The 19,444-nt window shown below is 39.0% G+C and overlaps 1 protein-coding gene across 10 annotated transcripts in view; it reads left to right on the forward strand.

Annotated features, from left to right (window-relative positions):
* Positions 1–19,444, forward strand: part of ptk2ab (protein tyrosine kinase 2ab) — an 89,622-nt gene that overhangs the window by 59,542 nt on the left and 10,636 nt on the right. For 6 of the 10 annotated variants that reach the window (XM_053493611.1, XM_053493616.1, XM_053493615.1 and 3 more), the window contains 12 exons: positions 367–464; positions 546–630; positions 3,321–3,421; positions 3,727–3,842; positions 5,302–5,402; positions 5,810–5,899; positions 7,113–7,317; positions 12,521–12,632; positions 15,961–16,047; positions 16,138–16,284; positions 16,958–17,086; positions 18,718–18,780. In XM_053493611.1, coding sequence (XP_053349586.1) covers positions 367–464; positions 546–630; positions 3,321–3,421; positions 3,727–3,842; positions 5,302–5,402; positions 5,810–5,899; positions 7,113–7,317; positions 12,521–12,632; positions 15,961–16,047; positions 16,138–16,284; positions 16,958–17,086; positions 18,718–18,780 — 1,334 coding nt within the window. Of the gene's footprint in view, positions 1–350; positions 465–545; positions 631–3,320; positions 3,422–3,726; positions 3,843–5,301; positions 5,403–5,809; positions 5,900–7,112; positions 7,318–11,893; positions 11,973–12,520; positions 12,633–15,558; positions 15,921–15,960; positions 16,048–16,137; positions 16,285–16,957; positions 17,087–18,717; positions 18,781–19,444 lie in introns of those variants that run through there. The other 4 variants (XM_053493619.1, XM_053493620.1, XM_053493618.1 and 1 more) reach the window with 3 other exon arrangements.

Below are 19,444 nucleotides of genomic sequence, written 5' to 3' on the forward strand. Positions count from 1 at the left end.
AAACAGTTCTAGGATTTTTTTTCTCAACAGCAAGTTGAAAATTGTCTTTTATAGACTAAATTGTTTTCCTGACTTTTTTTTTGCATGTTTTTTAATTGTTACATTATTGTATAGTGCCTCTTTACCAAGCATTAATAACTAGAGTAACTGCATTTACTTAAATGCTCTTTAGGCTGTAAAATCTCTGCAGGCTTACAGTCAAACTGTCCTACATTCATTATGACACAAGAAGCCAAACCCAACCCTGTATCTGTGCTCGTGCTCTGTGATAAATGATTAATAGAGAAGCCTCCTATAGACTCCAGATGTGACCTTCTGAAATGCCCTTTTCCTGTGTGATGAGTATGCAGTTATTTGTCCCCTCAGCCAGGGATTATGAGATCCAGAGAGAAAGAATTGAGCTGGGCCTCTGTATAGGAGAAGGCCAGTTTGGAGATGTCCACCAAGGAGTCTACGTTTGTCCGGTACGCCACGCCCATCTCCAATAATACTCACATCATCACCATTTTTAGAAAGAGTCCTGATCGTTTATGTTCATTCTGTAGGACAGTCCGGCCCTCTCTGTGGCTATAAAGACTTGCAAAAACAGCACGGCGGACAGCGTCCGAGAGAAATTCCTCCAGGAGGCCTGTGAGTACCAAATATGGCTATTATAAATAAACTCTCACATATACAGTACATGCTGTCACTGTGTATTCTTTTCAGCTCATGTGTCATATCTGCCCACTATTTGAGCCTAGATTTTCCTAGATACTGTACACGCCTTTTGTATAAATTGATGAACATGGATGATAGTTTCCATTTTTGAGATCTCTTCTCACATTTGAAGTCACATTTGTTTAAACACTTTTTTTAATTTTATGGTTGAATTTACATATTTGTAGATAAAAAAGTTTTTAACTTTTGCTGTACTGTACCTGACTACTCTTAGAGGTGTTTTTGTGTTGTTTTTTTATTTAATGGAGGAATACCTCTGTATGTAACTGGTTAACAGTCAGTGGTGGCTCAATTGGTTAAGGCTGTGGGTTACTGGGTTACTGATCAGAAGGTTGGGGGTTCAAGCCCCACTGTTGAACCCTTGAGCAAGGCTTTTAAACCCATCTGCTCCAGGGCCGCTGTGACCTGGCTGACCCTGCGCTCTGACCCCAGCTTCATAACTGGGATACTGGGTTCTCATTTTCACTGTACATGTGACTAGTAATTGAATCATTACTATTACCAACTGGTTGAACCCAGTCTGGTCTTCTGCCATTAAAACGACCAGGATAGCCTTTTCTTTTTGCAGTCTTAGAAAAAATAAAGTTAGGAAATAATTTTATTGAGTTGGTCAAACGCCTATATTTTAATCCTATAGCTCAGGTTAACACTAATAGGATACTGTCTAATAGGTTCTCAGTAAGCAGAGGTTGTCGTCAAGGCTGTCCTCTTTCGCCCTTGGTATTCTCTTTGGTTATCGAACCACTGGCGGTTGCTGTATGAACTAACGGTAATATACATGGTATTAAAATAGGTCTGGAGAAACATCGTATATCTCTATATGCAGATGATGTTTTATTATATCTTAAATACCCTGACACCTCTGCCGACGTGATTCTCACAGTAATTGAAAAATACAGTAATTATTCAGGATACAAGATCAATCTGGATAAATCTCAAGCTATGTATGTATGCTCCCTCTGAAGCCGTCTCTAAATCACCCTTTCATTTAGCTCTTTCTGGATTTCAATATTTAGGAATTAATATTACTCCTAATCTGGAAGACCTCTTTAAAGCCAGTTATTCTTTTTTGATTACAAAAATCAATCAGAATTTATCAGACTGGTCGATTCTTCAAAACTCTTTTTTTCGGCAGGATCAATATCATAAAAATGAACATCCTTCCAAGATTAAATTTCTTATTCCAAAATCTACCATGATACTTAGATAGGATCAATTATTCAATTTCAAAGTTTTAAAATAATATATATAAATATATATAATATATAATACATTTATATTTTTATATTTATAGATTTGATTCACGCTGGGTTGGGATTGAATCTACAAGATGCTTTCCCAGAATGTTATGTTCCCTACCATTTATTTATAATGTACAAAAAAATCCAACAACTGATTAGAGCTTTTACTGTAACAAACACCCTTCTGGTATGGAGGGATATTAAGAAATATTTATCCATTTCAGACAAGTTGTCTCTTAAATCTCCAATCACGCTTAATCTTGATTTTCCCACTTCCATACAGAGCATTGGCCTTTGACTTGGAGGTCAAGAGGAGTGTCTGAATTAGGTCCCTTATTTGATGATGGCCAAATGAGATCATTTTAGGAGTTAAGAAAGGAATTCAGTTTGCCCAGTAAAGATTTTTATAAATTCCTTCAAATGCGACACTTTTTAGAGTTGCAGTTAAAAGAAGGTAATATACGATTTGATCTTACTGAAATAGAAAAAAAGCTTTTCTTTTCATGTCCTCTTAAAAAAGATCTCTGAATTATATGCATTGCTGTCAAAATTGTTCAAATTATTGAAAAGACATTTGCTTTGTCCCCAAAAGTATATCTATTGAATTGTACAGTGGAACTGTGTCTTAAATGTGATAGAGAATGTGTATTGAATTTCTGTATATATTTGGCCAAAAATTGTATATTATTACTATGGTCAACTGCTCAGATACCTTCGGTCAATATGTGGTTGAGTCAGGTGACCACACTTTTACCACTGGAAAAATTAACTTACGACTTGCATCAAAAATCTAAGGTGTTCTGGCGAATTTGGTCCTCTCTCTGGAACTTTCTTGAAGGTCCTCATTGACTTTGCCTTTTTAAACTTGGTTTGTGATTTGTTTTTATTTTTGTCTTTGCATTTAAGCATTTATAGCCATTAGAATGTGTTACAATTTTTTGCCTGTTGTCGAGATACCTGTACCACTGCTGTTGTTTTGTTGAAAAATTAAAAAAAAAAAAAAAAACGACCAGGTTTGAAGTCTTGTGCATTTTATGATGCTTTTTTTTTGTGGTTATTCAAGTTATTCATGTCTTTTTGTTTCAGTAGCTCTCAACAGTCTAGCCTTTCTCTTCCCTGAACTCTCTCATGGAACAGAACTGTAGTTTGCTGGACGTTTTTTTTAGTTTGAGCTTGAACTTTGAGACTGGTGTATCCCATGCGATCAAGAGTTTCTAAAATACTCTCGACCTGGATCTGCATGCTTTTGTGCATTGCGGTACTGTTTCATAATTGGCTGATTGGGAAACAAGAGATCAGTTTATGCTCTACATTTGTAAGTAGTTTCATTAGTATAATGCCTCCGTCATTCTGTCTCTGCAGTAACCATGCGGCAGTTTGACCACCCGCACATTGTGAAACTGATCGGCGTCATCACGGAAAATCCGGTGTGGATCATTATGGAGCTCTGCACGTTGGGAGAGGTAATCCATGTTTCTCCTGGTTCCCTAATGATACTGTAGACCAAGGGACTGACTTACCCCAGACCAGCACACTGGGGAACCTGAGAAATTGTGATTAGACTTAAATCTAATTTTCTAATGGTCATTTTTCATATCTCTTGTTTAGTAAAAAACGGTAAAAAATTGTTAATGCTGCATCAAGAATGTGTAGTTATTCTACACCTTGGTGCGACATTGTTGATTGTGGTAAAGTGTCGCCATAGGAGGGTGTCAAGTTATTTTGTCAGTGTCTTACATGTTTAAATACAGCTGTCGTGTTCTTGCAGTTGCGCTCATTTCTGCAAGTACGGAAGTACAGCTTGGACCTGGCATCACTGATCCTGTATTCCTACCAGCTCAGCACGGCTCTCGCCTACTTGGAGAGCAAACGCTTTGTGCACAGGTTCGTGAAGCTCAGTATAGAAATCTTATCTGCTACCTCCTGACAGACTGTCATATTGTTTCAACTAAATAATATACTTTAAGAAAACTTCATTAGATTTTGCTTAAATGTAGTGTGAATGTTTTATTTCGGTTTATAAGAATCTTTTATTTAGGTTATTTTATTTATTAATTGTGTTTACCCCTGGTCTATAACAGTAAAACACAGCACTAAATGCAGACAGTCTCCCTAAAGATAGCCAGCATCTTGTTAGCTATGTGTGCTTTTTACACAGTTTGATTAAGGTGTTATATAAATCAAAATGGACATAAGTCTAATTAAATCAGTATGCACCCAGATACCGGCTGTCCAAATGACCATCATCACATCGTCATCAAAACAGACAAGAGTGCTTTGCGGCACAGATGTTTAAACGACTCAATAAAAGACATTAATAACAGGAAATTTAGTGAGCAGAACTGAATTAATCAGCGGTTATTTCCCCGCCGATGTGAGCGTGAACACAGAACGGTTAACTGATGAGAGATAATGAGACTCGCATTTAAATGCTGCGAATGAATTTAACTTCAGGAGATGACACAGAGACAATATTGATGACACTGGTTATCAGAGCGAGAACTTATTTCCTATTTTAAATGTATAATTCTTTATAGTTTGGCAGCAACTGAGTAAGGAGATTGAGATATAAATGTAGAGGTAGGCAGAGGGGTTTGGCAGAATGTGTAATGTGTAAATCTGTAGTTCTGGTTCATGCAAAAGGTCATGAAAGCACAAATTACTTCAGCACTACACATACTGTATATACACTAATCAGCCATAACATTAGCACCACAAAAGTGTAACATTTTCACATTGATTATCAGTTATATACTGTAAAATAAACTGGTAACAATTTCATGGGCACCCAAGGAAAACGTCAGCCCGTCTGATCCGATCCGACAGAAAAGACAACACAGTCCAAATATCTGGCAAAAACATCCATCGTGGCTACAAGTTAAGGGCACCAGATCTGACACATTGCACTAAACCCTCCCTCACATGGGGCTCAGCAAGCGAAAAAGCAGTGGGTGCGGCCAGCCCCCTCCCAATTTCTATCACAATCCAATCGAGCTCCCTTCCTGGATTGGAAGTCTGATCCACCGACACCACACCCTGGAACCGACACCACACAAAGGATCCACTGCCTACATCCTGGTGCCAGACACCACAGCACACTCTGCGGGGGCCGGAGCTTCCCAGGCGGCACGAGGGGAACCTACATGATATTCGGCACAATGTTTTGAGTTGTAGTATTATGGCTGATTGGTGTGTGTGTATAAAGTAAACAGTAGAAAATGTCAAATTATGTTAAGAGTTTTGCCAGGCTGCACACACATGTTCAGAGTACGTTGGATGATGAACTTGTCTCTGGATCAGGTTCTGTCTGTGGTTTGAAAGAGAGATCTGTTCTCACCCACAGAGACATAGCTGCTCGAAACGTCCTGGTGTCATCTGTAGACTGCGTGAAACTGGGGGACTTTGGTCTGTCCAGATACATGGAGGACAGCTCCTATTATAAAGGTTTGTCCAGCTACTCCTCTCACACAATGAAGATGAAACATACACCCTACTGTTTAAACTTTTTTGTCTGGATTCTGGAGTTGCCGTGTTCATGATGTTTTGTCTCCCCGATGTGTTTGTCTGATTTCTCAACGTGCTGCTGCCTTTCTATGTTGCACCCGTATGGTCCAAGGTTGATATCATTCCATCTCCACTGTGTCCTGTACTGTACTGTATACGACTGGGATGCCATTAAAGCGCTACTTGAGTTGACATGATGTAAAACCAAGATTTGGCAAAGATACTGCTAAGCTGTCAATATACTAACATTTCCAACCTCTTTATTTATCTTTATTTTTCTCATAAAAGAAAATCAGAAAAATGTCTGTTTATACATGTTGTTTAAAGTGTGTTTTCTGTTTTTGTAGCTTCTAAAGGAAAGCTGCCTATTAAATGGATGGCCCCAGAATCCATTAACTTCAGACGTTTTACATCATCCAGTGATGTGTGGATGTTTGGTAAGTGTGTGATTTTGGAATCGTGTTAATGACTGTGACTGGGATAATTTATGGGATACAAAAGGGAACGTATGTGCTTTAAATGCTTTTTCCCTTGCCTATAGTTTTCCATTTTAAAATACTGTACTAAACAATTTAATTGTCCAGCATTTCCTCCATTTCTGGGATAGGAACAGTAGTAACGGATGTACTGTTGTGAAAATATAATTAGTCCTGTGGTCAGGAACTGTGGCAGTGGATTTTTTCATTTTCAATAAAAAAAACCATAACATCTGTTTTAGATATTTTTGTAACAAATCTGTTTACCACCGTTGATGTTACTTACAATTTTTTCAATAATTTTTTAATAATTATATTTATTCTTTCGACAGATGTGTTCGTAATATTTAAAAGTGATGTTAAAGGGAAAATTTGATGCAAAATTCACTTTTAGTCATTTTTAGACATTCAGATGTTTCTCCAGTGTGTGTATAATTAAAAAACACCCTGATTTATGTTCTTTTCTATTATTGTGTTGGCCAGAGCTTAAACAGGCCAGTTACAGTAGATTTGTCGACTTAGACTTGTGCCCTCATATACAGTAAGAGGATACATCTCCCTTAGCTGTTGCTCAGCTGGTCAACTTGTGTTCGGCTGTGAGGTAGTGCAGTGAGGTAGAGGTATGAAAAAAATGCATTACCTGAAGGGTATTTCAGCAGGACCATTAACAGACACACACTTTGGGGGATTTCTGAGACCTATGCTAACTTGTTAAAAAAATAGTCAAATACGGACCTTTAATAATACAGACGATCTGTAAGTCGGATATTCATCCATAGCAAGAGTGCAAGAGTGTATGTGTGAGTTGTGAGCATGTGGGAAGAGGGCGAAATTCTTAGATGGTGTCTGTTGCTTGACTCATTTCTCCCCATTTGCTTAGGGAGAATATGCTCTTCGGGTATGTTTTTGAATGCTAACTTGTATACAGTTTTTCGAGCAACTTGTACTAACAATGTGCACCAGTCAGCAGGTCTGGTAATATGATCATCAGTAAACGTCAATTAACATGGTGGCAGTGAAATATTAATAATAGCATTATACAGTATTACACAAACCTAACCTAGAGTATTTTCATGGAGTAGTGCGGCAGTGCAGGCGTTTGACTGGGGAACATTCATTCATCTCTCATTCATCTGATAGGATTTGTTGTGCCGTTGTTGTGTTCTGCTTGCAGGCGTGTGTATGTGGGAGATACTGATGTATGGAGTGAAGCCCTTTCAAGGCGTGAAGAACAACGATGTGATCGGCCGTATCGAGAATGGCGAGCGACTGGCCATGCCCCACAACTGCCCCCCCACTCTGTACAGTCTGATGACCAAGTGCTGGGCTTACGAACCGAGCAAACGGCCTCGCTTCAACGAGCTCAAAGCACAGCTGAGGTCAGTGTGTGTGTAAAGACACAACACACGCAAAACCACACACAATGAGGTTCCTCCTCTTGTGTTTTGTTTAAGAACTATTATTAATGTGTGTATTATTTTTATGGTTCTGGGTTTCAAGGGGTTTTCACTTGGTATACAAGTTGAAAATGCCCAGAAGATTTCGCTATTGTATATATTATTTTCTGCACCAGAGGGCGCACAAGAGAAATACACAAAAACAAAAACAAAATTTTTGGGACATTTTTCTGTCCTGTTCATACATGACTATAAGCAGCCTTTGACAATGAACATTCTTGCGTGTTTGTCCCAGAAACATCATTAAACAGATTTTGAACTTAGCAACATAATTATAGTACATCTTAAATATCAGTTCAGCTTCCTGCTGTGGACAATTCATACCTTTTAGATAAGCGTTTTTTTCCCCAAGTTTTAATATCCTGAAAGCTAATCTGACTCTGGCAAGAAAAGATAAATCCGATTGTTACCTACTGAGGACAATTTTGCCGCACTTGGCTACAACATTGTCAAAATTAAAGTCCTTCTATTCACCTTTTCCTTAGCACTTCGAAAAACTGTTGCACCTACTCAAAGCCTTATATTTCAAATGATTGTTTAAAGTAAGATATTAAATTTCGATTAGTTATAAATTTATTATTTAATAAAGCCATAATCAACCAAACTGTGTTCTATTTTTGGACAGTAAGCACGTGAGAGCGTGTCTGTTGTTGTGATACAATGTTGTGACATAAGTAAAACGACAAGAAGTATATCACAATTGCCGGACTGATTGTCGACGGGGCCGTGTATTTACCGGAGACGCATGATCCGTACATTCACAGAGGAAGTTCCCTTCCCCAAACACTGACTCATTCCCTGTCTAAACAACTTCCTGTCCAAAGTTTATTTTATAGTTGTCATGGCAATGCAGTAGATATTACCATCAGTGCCACTCCTCCTTACTTACTCACTTTACCTCTTTCTTTCTTTCATCTATTACAGACAGACGCATGCACACACCCGTTCCCTTTAGTCCCAAGGGCAAGTCTCCCCAGGATAGAGACAGAAAAAACCCCACTGATGACGCAACCATAAAGAGAGTCCAGCATTCTCATTCATGTACACACACGCTTTCAGTGGCAGCAATGGCAGTAAAACAATTCTCCACAGGGCATGCTCGAGTAAGGATGTGAATCCCGACACGTAGCTTAATCATGTATGTGTAGGTTTAAACCGTTTTAATCGCATGATTTACAAACCATACAGCAAATATCACCACCTGAAATCTCTTCTTTTATTCAGTTTCACACTGGTTCTTTCTCATTCTTACTTGCTGTCTTTTCCCTTTCTTTCTTTATCCCACATCAGTAATTTTTCAGGTTTCCTAGAAACGATGTAAATATTTGTCCTGTTAACACTCTGTAACTTTCTAGCTCAGAATCAGGCCCATAAAAGGCACGGGATGGAGGCTTAATATCATAATCATCTGTGAGGAGGAAAGCTCTGTATGTGCCATGTCTCCTACTTCTTCTGTTGTTAGTTCTTCTCTTTTAAATAATTAAGTATGCAAGTTGTCCCTTTCCTCCGAGATATCGTATGATTTAAGTTAAATTTGTGGTTGAGGTAAAGATTTGAACTGTTTGCTCTGACCATAATTGAAATTAGCTTTCAGCGGGCATTGTTCGGAAAACCCATAATTCAACATGTGATTCAGTAATGTCAGTCATTAAAGGCATTTTCTGACTGTTCCTCATGTAGCCGCACATATAGCTTTTTGGCATGAGCTGTAAGTTGGTAATTGGGCATGGAACCTGGGGAAAAGGTGGGGTGAATGATTTAAAATGTAGAAAGGAAGCTAGAAAAGTCAGTAACTAGGGCGTTTTCAGGTTCAGATTGATGTATGAGGGTCTCATTAGACCAAAAAACATGCACTTTTAATGAAAATTTAATATAACCGTATATATAGTCATATGGATCTGTAGCTTTTTTAAAAATCTATAAATAACTGTCTGAACCTCAGAGTATTGAAGTCATTTAACTGCACTAAAAGGGCAGGGCAGGGCATTGGTGGGTGGCTCAGTGGTACGCTTCTCTCCTGCCATGCAGAAAGTCCAGGTTCACGTCCCACCCAACACCCCACACCCCACCACTGAGGAAGCGTAGAATCCTTGGTGTCAGTCTCAAGCCTGGGTAAAAATAATACGGTTGTATCGGGAAGCGCATCTAGGCTACAAACCTGTGTTGATATCAAGCTGTGCGAATTGGATGATCTGCTGTAGTGACTCCTGACGGGAGCAACAGAAAAAAGGAGCAATTCAACCAAACGGGCAAATGGATTAGTCATATTGTTAATTCGTCTAAAGTGCCACACGGACCCAGGAAGCTTGTTCTATGTTTGTTATAAATCTACTTCGATCCTAAGCTAAAGGAATCACTAATAATGTTCTAAGAGTGCAATAAAACTCCAGTGTTCTCAGGGAAGGAGGGTTTAAGACTGATCTTAAACAGGTGTGTTTTCTGTCTGTCTTGGTTCTGCTTCCATCTTTAACTAGATTACCTTATGCAGCTTCTTAGACTGAAATAACTGCAGTCTCGCTCCCAAAATACAGCTAAAAAGTTTTTCCAGGAACTTTCCAGGCCCTTCTCATTATTTATATCTCAGTGTTCTGATGAGGTATCCTAGGGTGCTCTAATGAGGTTATTAGTTTTGCTCTTGTAGCACACTCTTACAATAACTGTGTATTCACTTATTGTTGTTAACTTTGTAATGTATAATGGTCTATTAGTGTTCATTTCTTTCAGATAGGTTTATTTATTTTTAATCGAAATTACAAAAGAAGAAATGTTTAAAACATAACCGAGATGCAGACGATCAGGTTTGCAGTAATATATTGTGTTTTGTAATATCACCCTGAGGCTATTTTTTCCCTCTCAGAAGAATTACTGATGCTGATGTGTTCTCAGGATATTGCACCGAGCTTCCACGTTAGTTATGTCACTCAGTGACTAATTCTTTTACAAACAGATGAAATAGATTTGTCTTGGCTGTCTATATGGAGCAGGGTTTTATTTAGCGTTCTGTTCTCCGGTACGATTTTTCTGTAGCATGACAAGCTGCGTCTTTTGTCTTATTCATTTCGAGAGTGATGAGAAAAAGAGAGTCTGGAAAGGCGAATGACTGATATAAAGTGGTGGTAACTGCATTAAACTACCTTACTGTGTATTATTTTCCTAAATCAGCACTCGCTTTATGTTTTGTTCTGTACTAAAGGGCAAATATTTGCCTCTACATTTTTATACCACTCCATGCATGACTATCAGAAACTAGGTGATGATGCATGACGAACACAAACTTAAATGAATAGACTTCCTATTTCAGTTTAACATTCCAATCTAAGAAGAAGTAGCAAGTGTTTTTTTTTTCCAAATCTTACACAAACTGAGTAGTTGGACAAGGAATTATAGCTCCAAGTACCATATAATAGGTTTTCATTTATACACTTACTGTCCACTTAATTGGAAACTTCTGTACATCTGCAAGATAATTCAAGTATCCAGTTTGCCAATCTGGTGCATAAAATCAAATCAATCATCAGATCATCACAAACGTCAAACCCATAAGCTGGAGACCCATGGGCTGGTTTGAGCATTTCTAAAACAATTCTGAAACAAATCATTCAGTGAGCTGCAGTTCTGCAGGAGAGAACACCGTCATAGTGAGAGAGGCCAGAGGAAAACTAACAGGAAGTTACAGTAGTTTAGGCAACCACTTTTTGCAACCGTGGTTAATAATAAAAAAAAAAAAAAGCATTCGAAAACAACAACATAGAAACCTTGAGCTGGATGAGCTACAACACATCAGGTTCTAACTTCTGTCATGGCAGAACAGTAATCTGAGGCTACAGTGGGTACAGACACACAATGGACAGTTAAAGACTAAAATGTTGCCTTGTCTTTCTCTAATCTACATCAGTACATGTTGTCCCCTTTTTGATGTTTGATCATGTGACGATTAACTGCAGTTTTCTCTCTGTATCTGCATGATTTTATATATTATCGACTGGTTTAGTGGACAATCAGTGCACATAAAAAAAAGATTTGAATAAATATATTTCAGGATATTGTATAGTTGTTTTGTAAGATATTTTAAGTAACTTAAGTAATAAATTAATGTCTGTTTAAGCATTGCATTAATTAAAAGATATAAAAAATATATATATGCTATTTTAAGATGATTTCTTTCCCCCAAAAAAATGTTAATCATTGTGTGTTTCGTTGACCATTGACCGACCACACACGTAGCAGCTTGGCTCCTGTGATTTGTTTTCTCATTTTTTGTCAACTCAAGATATAAAATAAATTCCTATATAGGTTTCCAGGTAAAGTTCTACAGGGTAGAGAAACTCTAGGCCGCACTTTAAGAATGATCTGAACAGGTGCATTTTCAGTCTCTTGTGTCCTTCATTCATCTGCTGGCAGCACACATGCTGGGTTTGTCAGGGTTCAGTGCATCTAAAAATAGTTGTCAGGGCATTGGTTTAGGGCATGAAGTGCATTCTCTCAGCACTGGCTCTCACACGGTTGCGCTGTTAACATCACCTCCATCTCCTCCACTAAATTCCACTGAGTTACTGGTCTTACCAAGTGGACAACAGGTATGAGGCTTTCACCTTGTCTAGATGCATTACCCTTGCTCAGTTTTTTATTTTGAGTCAGATGATTTGATTTAATTCTTGCTATTGCTAAAGCCATAGGAGTTATAGAGTCTGCTCGGTTTGTAGAGACCTGCAGCGGAACTCTTCTGAATGAGTCATTATTTCCTGTAATGTTACCACCTGTATTTTTAATCTAACGCATGGCAGGTGTTATGGGTATCGAATTGAACAGTACCAGCATTTCAATATGTACATTTGTCAAAATGAAAGTGGTTTGTGATATTCCACAAGATAAAGTGATGTGTAATGAAGTTATCATCATTCACGCTGCTGTTTATGGGTTGCGTCATTCTTTCCTGGAATTTTCTTTTTTTTTGGTCGGATCTGTGTAAGTAGGCAGGTCTAAACTTAAGTCACACAAGCCCTAAATACACGATCTCAGTGTGAGGAGATGGAGTTTCTGGATTCCTTCCCATTGTGTGTGTTCAGGCTTTAGCAGTGATGTTGTTAGCTCACAGAGCTGTTTTCCCTCCTCCATGCTTCTGCAGCACCATCCTCGCCGAGGCGAAGGCTCAGCAGGAGGAGCGCAGTCGGATGGAGATGAGGAGGCAGGTGAACGCGTCGTGGGATTCAGGAGGCTCAGATGAGGCACCCCCAAAAGTAAGTAGTCGCATTGTTAAAGTTCAGCCCCAAATAGATTACGATTGAGGATATAAGATTTTTGCTTCACTAAACATTGAGCTAGAGCTGCATCATCTAAACCTGTATGTATATTGTAGGATTTATAACGTAGTGTTTTAGCTTTACTGTTAATGTTTGATAAGGGTTGAAATATACATTTTCTTTGGTTTGTAAACAGCTTAGCACTTGTCACTCTTGCAGTGCTTGGTACAAAAGATTTTGTGTGAAATGTTGTTAGACATTCATTCATTTACAATAACTGCTTTGTCCCAGTCTGGAGTCCAGTGCGCATCCTGAGAACACTGAGTGTGAGGTTACACAGTTACACAGTCAGTCATTTACTGTTGTTTCATTACTTAACATTATACTTTAATTACTTGTTGCCTTAAAAATGGCTAAACAATTATTCTGGCATTTATAACGAAACCAGAAAATTCTATAAATTCTATAAATTACTAAAATATTAGTTCATTTTTTGGTTATCTCTGTTAATAGAGTTGCTCTATTTTGCACGCACCAAATGGAAGGATTGGTTGCAAGACTAAAATGATATTTATGCTATAAAATTCCTCATATGATCAAACAAGATATCTACTAGAGACAAGGAAAAAAACATTCAATTATGTTACAGTTTCTCAATCATTTTTTGTGGCAAAATATGCAAATACATTATTTAAATATGTGTATTAAAATATTGTAGTTCCTCTATAATATTCTTTTATTGTTTTCCTAATATCCCTGTATCCTTTATTGAACTATATATAATGTCTGTACTATAAACTAGAATTCACACATTGCCAGGCAGCACAGCATCCTGTGTTGTGGGAGCAAATTATTAGCTAGTTTGTTTAGAATTGTAATAAAATTGCTCTAAATCTTGACTATATTTATATTGCTATAAATCATGGCACCTAGTTGTCATGCTAATGTTGTATCTGGAGGTCCCTGGTGATTCCATCTTTAACGTCTACTAATCTTGTTCTATAGCAGTAAGGCATTTGGTGTTAAAATGATTCTTTGGAAATACCATCCTGATTAGATTAGATTGGATTAGATCGAATTTTATTGTCACTGTACATGTATGGTACAAGGCAAGTGCATTTTTCGCATTGCAAAATCATTTGCATAATTTAACAGTATACAGTGAGAAAGTTATATACAAATAAGTAAAAATAATTGTAAGCGCAATAAGGTATTGTATACCATGATAAGAATTTGCATATGTAAACAGTGTACAGAAAAGGTTGTATACAATGAGTGCACTAAAGAAAGATATACAGTATAGCATGACAAAATTATATACATATGTAAACAGAACACAGAAGAGTTATGTGCAATGAGTGCAATGATTATACTGTAGATGGTTGCTGTGAAGGAAGATATTGTATACCACGGTTGTGATATTGTGGTTTAAGAAGGTTATACAGTATACATGTGTGCAGATTGTTCTGGAGATGGAATGAGGGAGGTTATTATATACAATATGTGCAACAGTTATGAATAGTGCAATCCTGGGTGTTTACAGTTTATATACAGTAGTGAATTGTGAGCAGCAATTAGGGGGAATGCAAATTTATTTACAGTGGTACAGTATAGTGGTTTGTTATGAAAAGTGCAAAGTACATGGGGATAGACAGAGTAATGGTATTCAGTTCAGTGTGTTTGTGACCCAGAGTTTATTCATCCATTCTTAACTTTTTCAATAATAACTTCTTGTGTTCTTTGCTCAATTCCTATAATAATGTTTATGATGTTGTTATAATGTTTTGGCTCAATCCTTGAATAAATCCTTGACCTGCATTCTTGAGTGTATCATGTACATAACTCCTGTATAAAATAGTTGTGTTAAGTATGTACATAAAAATGGTGCCAAGGGTAAGTTGTGATTTGTGAACTGCTATGTGGACTCGCTGTGTTCGGAATTAGAGTCGGACAGCTGGTGACTGGTACCATGAACTGGTCAGCTACTCTGTTTGTGTGTCTTTGTGTTTGTTGGTTTAAGTGCTCCTCTCACCCAACCCCCCTCCCAGTTGAACTAATTCATGCCTGTGCCGTCAGTCATTTTGTTCGCTCCTCTACAGGTGTCCCTGTCTGTCTGTCACATCACACCAGCATGGCTGCTGTAGACCTGCACACTGTCCAATGCTTATGTGTGCATAAGCTTCAGCTTATCTGCGTATGCGCTGTTGTTGTTTTTTGTGCTTTGCTAAATATTCCCTTTTGTCATCTGTGTTGTGTGTGTCTGCTGTCTTTGTCTGTGTTGTGTGTGTATGTGTGTAGCCTTCACGCAGACCCTCACTGCAGCACAGTGTTAGCTTGGACTGTCTGTCTGCTGCTTCTGCATGTCAGCAGCCTTTCGGCTCGCATCTATCCCTCAGCTTCTTCCAGCCCCCTGCCGTCTCTCCGCTGCTCTCACTCCCATTAGTGCTGAACTCCCTGAATCCTACGCTGCCCCCACCTGTGCCCAGATTCAGCAGGAGACCCTCCATACCAACCACGGTGGCCCTTACTGGGCAAACCCTGAACCAGCATGCTTACTATTCCTCTCTTCAGGCAGGTGTTGTTGGGACAGCAGTAAAGCTTAATATTTCTCAAGAAACCATAAAGCTTTTCTTAAAAGAAAGAGTTTGTAAATAAAGTCGTTCCAAGGCGTGGAACCTTCTGCCTGCTCAGACGTACAACATGACCCGGTTAAATGCGATCTGCATGTGCATGAACTCGATGTAACACGTCCTTCAAATCTGTCTTTTTTACACGCACCCACACACACACACAAGCACTTACACATGTCAGTGCTTCGCGGTAAGGATGTGTTTTAAGATGTCTGAGACTCCGTCGCATCTTAAACTGACCATTTTATTGCACTCTTTGTTTCTGACTCTTTCTTTCCTCTGCTCGTCCGGAGGGGTGGCCACGTGACTCTCTTTATGAGAGGCTGTACAAGGTAGATTTGCCTCTAAACAGCTTTTTTCATCAACAGCTGAATGTGGTGCAGCATCTCAACCATTCAGAAGAGGACTTGCTGCCTTCTTGTCTAATCCCCTAATATCATCTAATACACATCGCACCCCTCCCCAACTAAATAACAGTTTGAAAGGAGAGCATTTCGGACGGTCGACTAACTGCTTGTGTTTTACGATCGTATTTTGGTTCATCCCTTTCAACAGACAGGACTTTCCATCGACACAAAATCATTGAAGTTTTGCGGTTTTGTGTGTGCCTGGTCTCCTAACCTCAGTATCTCATACAAATCAGTATGCTTGAATATGCTTATGATCATTGTGTGTGTGTGTGTGTGTGTGTGTAGCCCAGCAGACCTGGTTATCCAAGTCCACGCTCGAGTGAAAGTTTCTACCCCAGTCCCCAACACATGGGCCAGCACAATCACTTTCAGGTACACACTCCATACCCAGGCCACTAGCGCAGCAAACGGGTTTTTATTAGGCATTCATAAAATGTTTCCCTGCTGTTCGGCCTTTTCTAGATGGGAGGCTACCCAGGCCCTCATGCCATGCCCTCCTCCATGCCCAGTGGACTGTATCCTCCACAGGTCTCAGGCATGGGGCTCGACCTCCACGACGGTTGGAATCATCACCGAGCTGCTCAGGACATGTGGAACCCCAACATGGAGGTAAATGAAAGAAAGAATGACATTTGGTATTTTGTTTTCAAAGATCCAGACCTTCTTGTATTTTTAATGTAGTCTTGTGGAATAGTTCTCCAGGCTTACTCTTAATTTGAAGAATTCATTTTTGTTTGTGTTCGTTAAGCCACACAGTGACCTATAAATCATTCAAGCATTAGAAAACAGTGAGAAACAGGTGCAGATGATGACAGATGATCAGGCTGGTGATTAGTGTACTGGTGATGCTGAATACTGAGTGGTTGAAACTGATGAGAGGGGAAATGAGGTTGCTGCTGAGGTTGTTATGCAACCAATTTTTACATAATATTTTAGGTATTTTACACTCTTGTAAAACATTTGTTCCCATTTTTTTACTTAATGCAAAGAAATGATTGGTGTCTTTTGCACAGTACTATACTATAGAACTATAAAACATTATAATTAATGAATTGAGCAGCCTACAGTAGATGGCTCAACAGTTGTTGTTTTTTTTGTTACATACACCTAAAAAAATAAATAAACAGAGCTGTATAACACTTACTGATGCCCCTGATTGCTTATAACTAAGTAGGTTACTCGTTTTGCTATCAGTATTGGTATCAGTATTATTATGTACTTACATATATACAAAGGCATTAGAATAGTAAATTAAAGCACTCTTTGTGTGTGTGTGTTTTAGGACGGTGGTGTGCTGAGGGCTGGGATGGGTCAGCCCCTTCCGCCTCACCTGATGGAGGAGCAGCTGATGTTGCAGCAGCAGCAGATGGAGGAGGACCAGCGCTGGCTAGAGCAAGAGGAGCGTTTAATGGTATCTCGTCTCACTCAACTTGCTTTCCAGCTGGTTGTCATGCCCGCTACCTCTTGCCTACCTTCATACGTGTTTAAATTTTCTCTTACTTCCTATTTACTTTCAGCCATTTCTTATTCGTAGAGGAACTGTGACTTTTCTTTCCCTGCTCCTTTCATCTTTTTTTTTCTTTAGATTTTTTTTGCATTCTTTTCTTTCATCTGCTCTCTCTCTCTTGTCCTCCATCCAAGCGCTCAGTAGGATTCCTAAATATGTACAAGAGCTCCCTCTGTCAGCTGAACCTTGTGGTGGGTCTCGTTGACCCACACATGTCCAAATATTTGAGTTTAAATTGCTGTTATATGGGCAAATGTACCAGCAATTTATTTTTAACAATGCACTGAAAGAAGGTTTGTACATGGGACTCTTTAGAGGCTGACAGACATAAAGACTCATGATCTTTGCAGACTTTGAGGAAACCCTGGTCAAGCATGTGTGTAAAAAAGCGTGTGAGCAAGCGAGCGAGCAGGACATGGGGCTTTGGCCTGGTCCTGGAGTTATTTTCATGCAACTGTCATTATGTTCAGCCTGTCTCATAGACGCCTCATTCTGTTTCCTGTGGCAAGCTAAAAGCAGCTCACAGCACTTGCATATTCTGAGCAACGTCCTCCACCAACACACTGTACTTCATATTGTCATGTTGGTATGATCATAAATATTGGGTCACATTTTTACAGTATACTCGTTATTCTGTAATGAAAATGATTGTGCTTGGATGGTTATTTTTTCTGTATATAATGTGCGGTACAGGTGCAGGGTTCGGGAATTCCTGAGTAATAAGGGGGTTGTCTTAGCACTGAGGCGTGAAGCAGCTAAACTCACCCTGACCCGCCTCTGATGAAAGTTAAATTGCTGAGGCTAAGAGGGAATTTCCCCCCCAGTTCTTTGGCTCTACGTAACTGTGTAATGTACAGTAAGGAAAGAGGCTGGCACATGCAAGGGACACTAAGGTTTAAAGAATCAAGAAGAGGGAATGAAAGCAGTGTACAAAGGGTTACAGGGTAGGGTACAGGGTTAACATGCAGAGATTGCAGAGAAGGAAAGGTAAGAGGAGGGAGAGGAGGTGGAGGAAGGAGGAGAGAAGGGGAAGACTTGGCATAGCTAAGTCGAGGCTCGTCTGGTGGGAGTGACTCGATGTGGGTGCATGCATGCCTCACCACAGGAGCTTCCTCTAAGCACATGATTGTTTTTTTTCCCTCCGTGAATGGAGTCGAACGCTGCTCTGCTCTCTAGGCTTAAACCACAGAAAGGAATACGAAGGAAGAGTGCATAGGATGCAGGTCTTCAAGTTCTGCTTTGGGAGACTGGTATGGTTCTGGGTAGGGATGGGTTTCTAAATGTTCTGCAAAGCAGACTTTTCAAGTGGTTTAAAAGGCTACATGATAAATAATTGTATGTAGCTGTTTGTGTGTTTGTTAATACTCTTAAAAGTTTTTTGTGAATATATAATATCTTTGTGAATAATGTTGTGGTTCGGTTCAGTGTCTCAATCTTTCTTGATAAACAATACTGAAACGGAACGTAGTCATTTTTCTAAAGCCGTTGACTTGATGTGCTGTTTTCTTCTCTTTCCATCTCTTTTTCTGTCCCAGAAACCAGACTCTAGGAATTCCAGAGGCAGTATAGACCGAGAGGACGTCAGTCTGCAGGGACCAGTGAGTCTCTATTTTTGTTTGTTTTCCAGGATGACTTAGTGCAGACAACGAGATTTTCCATTTTTATAAGAATAAACTCTGTGCTGTGTATTAGTCACATGTGTCTATACACATATTACACATACAGTTTAAAGAAAAGTTTGAACTTTCACAATAAAGCCCTAATCTTAACAGTAAATAAATCATCTTATACATTTATTGCACTTATTTGCCCCACCTCAGCTCTGAGTGTTACTTTTAACGTCAGTGCAGGTAGTGTTTAAACTAGTCAGATCTTACTCATAGTGTGTGTGTACAGGCATGTGTGTGTGTATCCTTGGACAAAGTCCCTGTAGAATTGCCTATGGGTTTATATGAAACAGAAAAAAAAGGAAACATTACATTGGGTGTTTTGTTTCTGCTCTCACTGTTCAAAAGTTTTAACGGATTATACTTAGAATAACATCGTTTCTAAGCAGCCGAAGGATAAAAACATAAAGTGGAAATTAAATCATAATGTATTATAATGTCTGATCCTGGAGGTTGAGCATTTATTATTGGTTCTTCTAACTGAGCTCGGGATCTTCTGTCTTCTCTGCCTCATCGTTTGACCCGAGCCTCAGAATCATCAGTTGAGTAGAATAAGCGTGGAACAAACTTGTATGAAAAATACTTAAATTGCGCA

The sequence above is a fragment of the Clarias gariepinus genome, chromosome 4 (assembly GCF_024256425.1).
Source record: "Clarias gariepinus isolate MV-2021 ecotype Netherlands chromosome 4, CGAR_prim_01v2, whole genome shotgun sequence".
NCBI classification, from domain to species: domain Eukaryota; kingdom Metazoa; phylum Chordata; class Actinopteri; order Siluriformes; family Clariidae; genus Clarias; species Clarias gariepinus.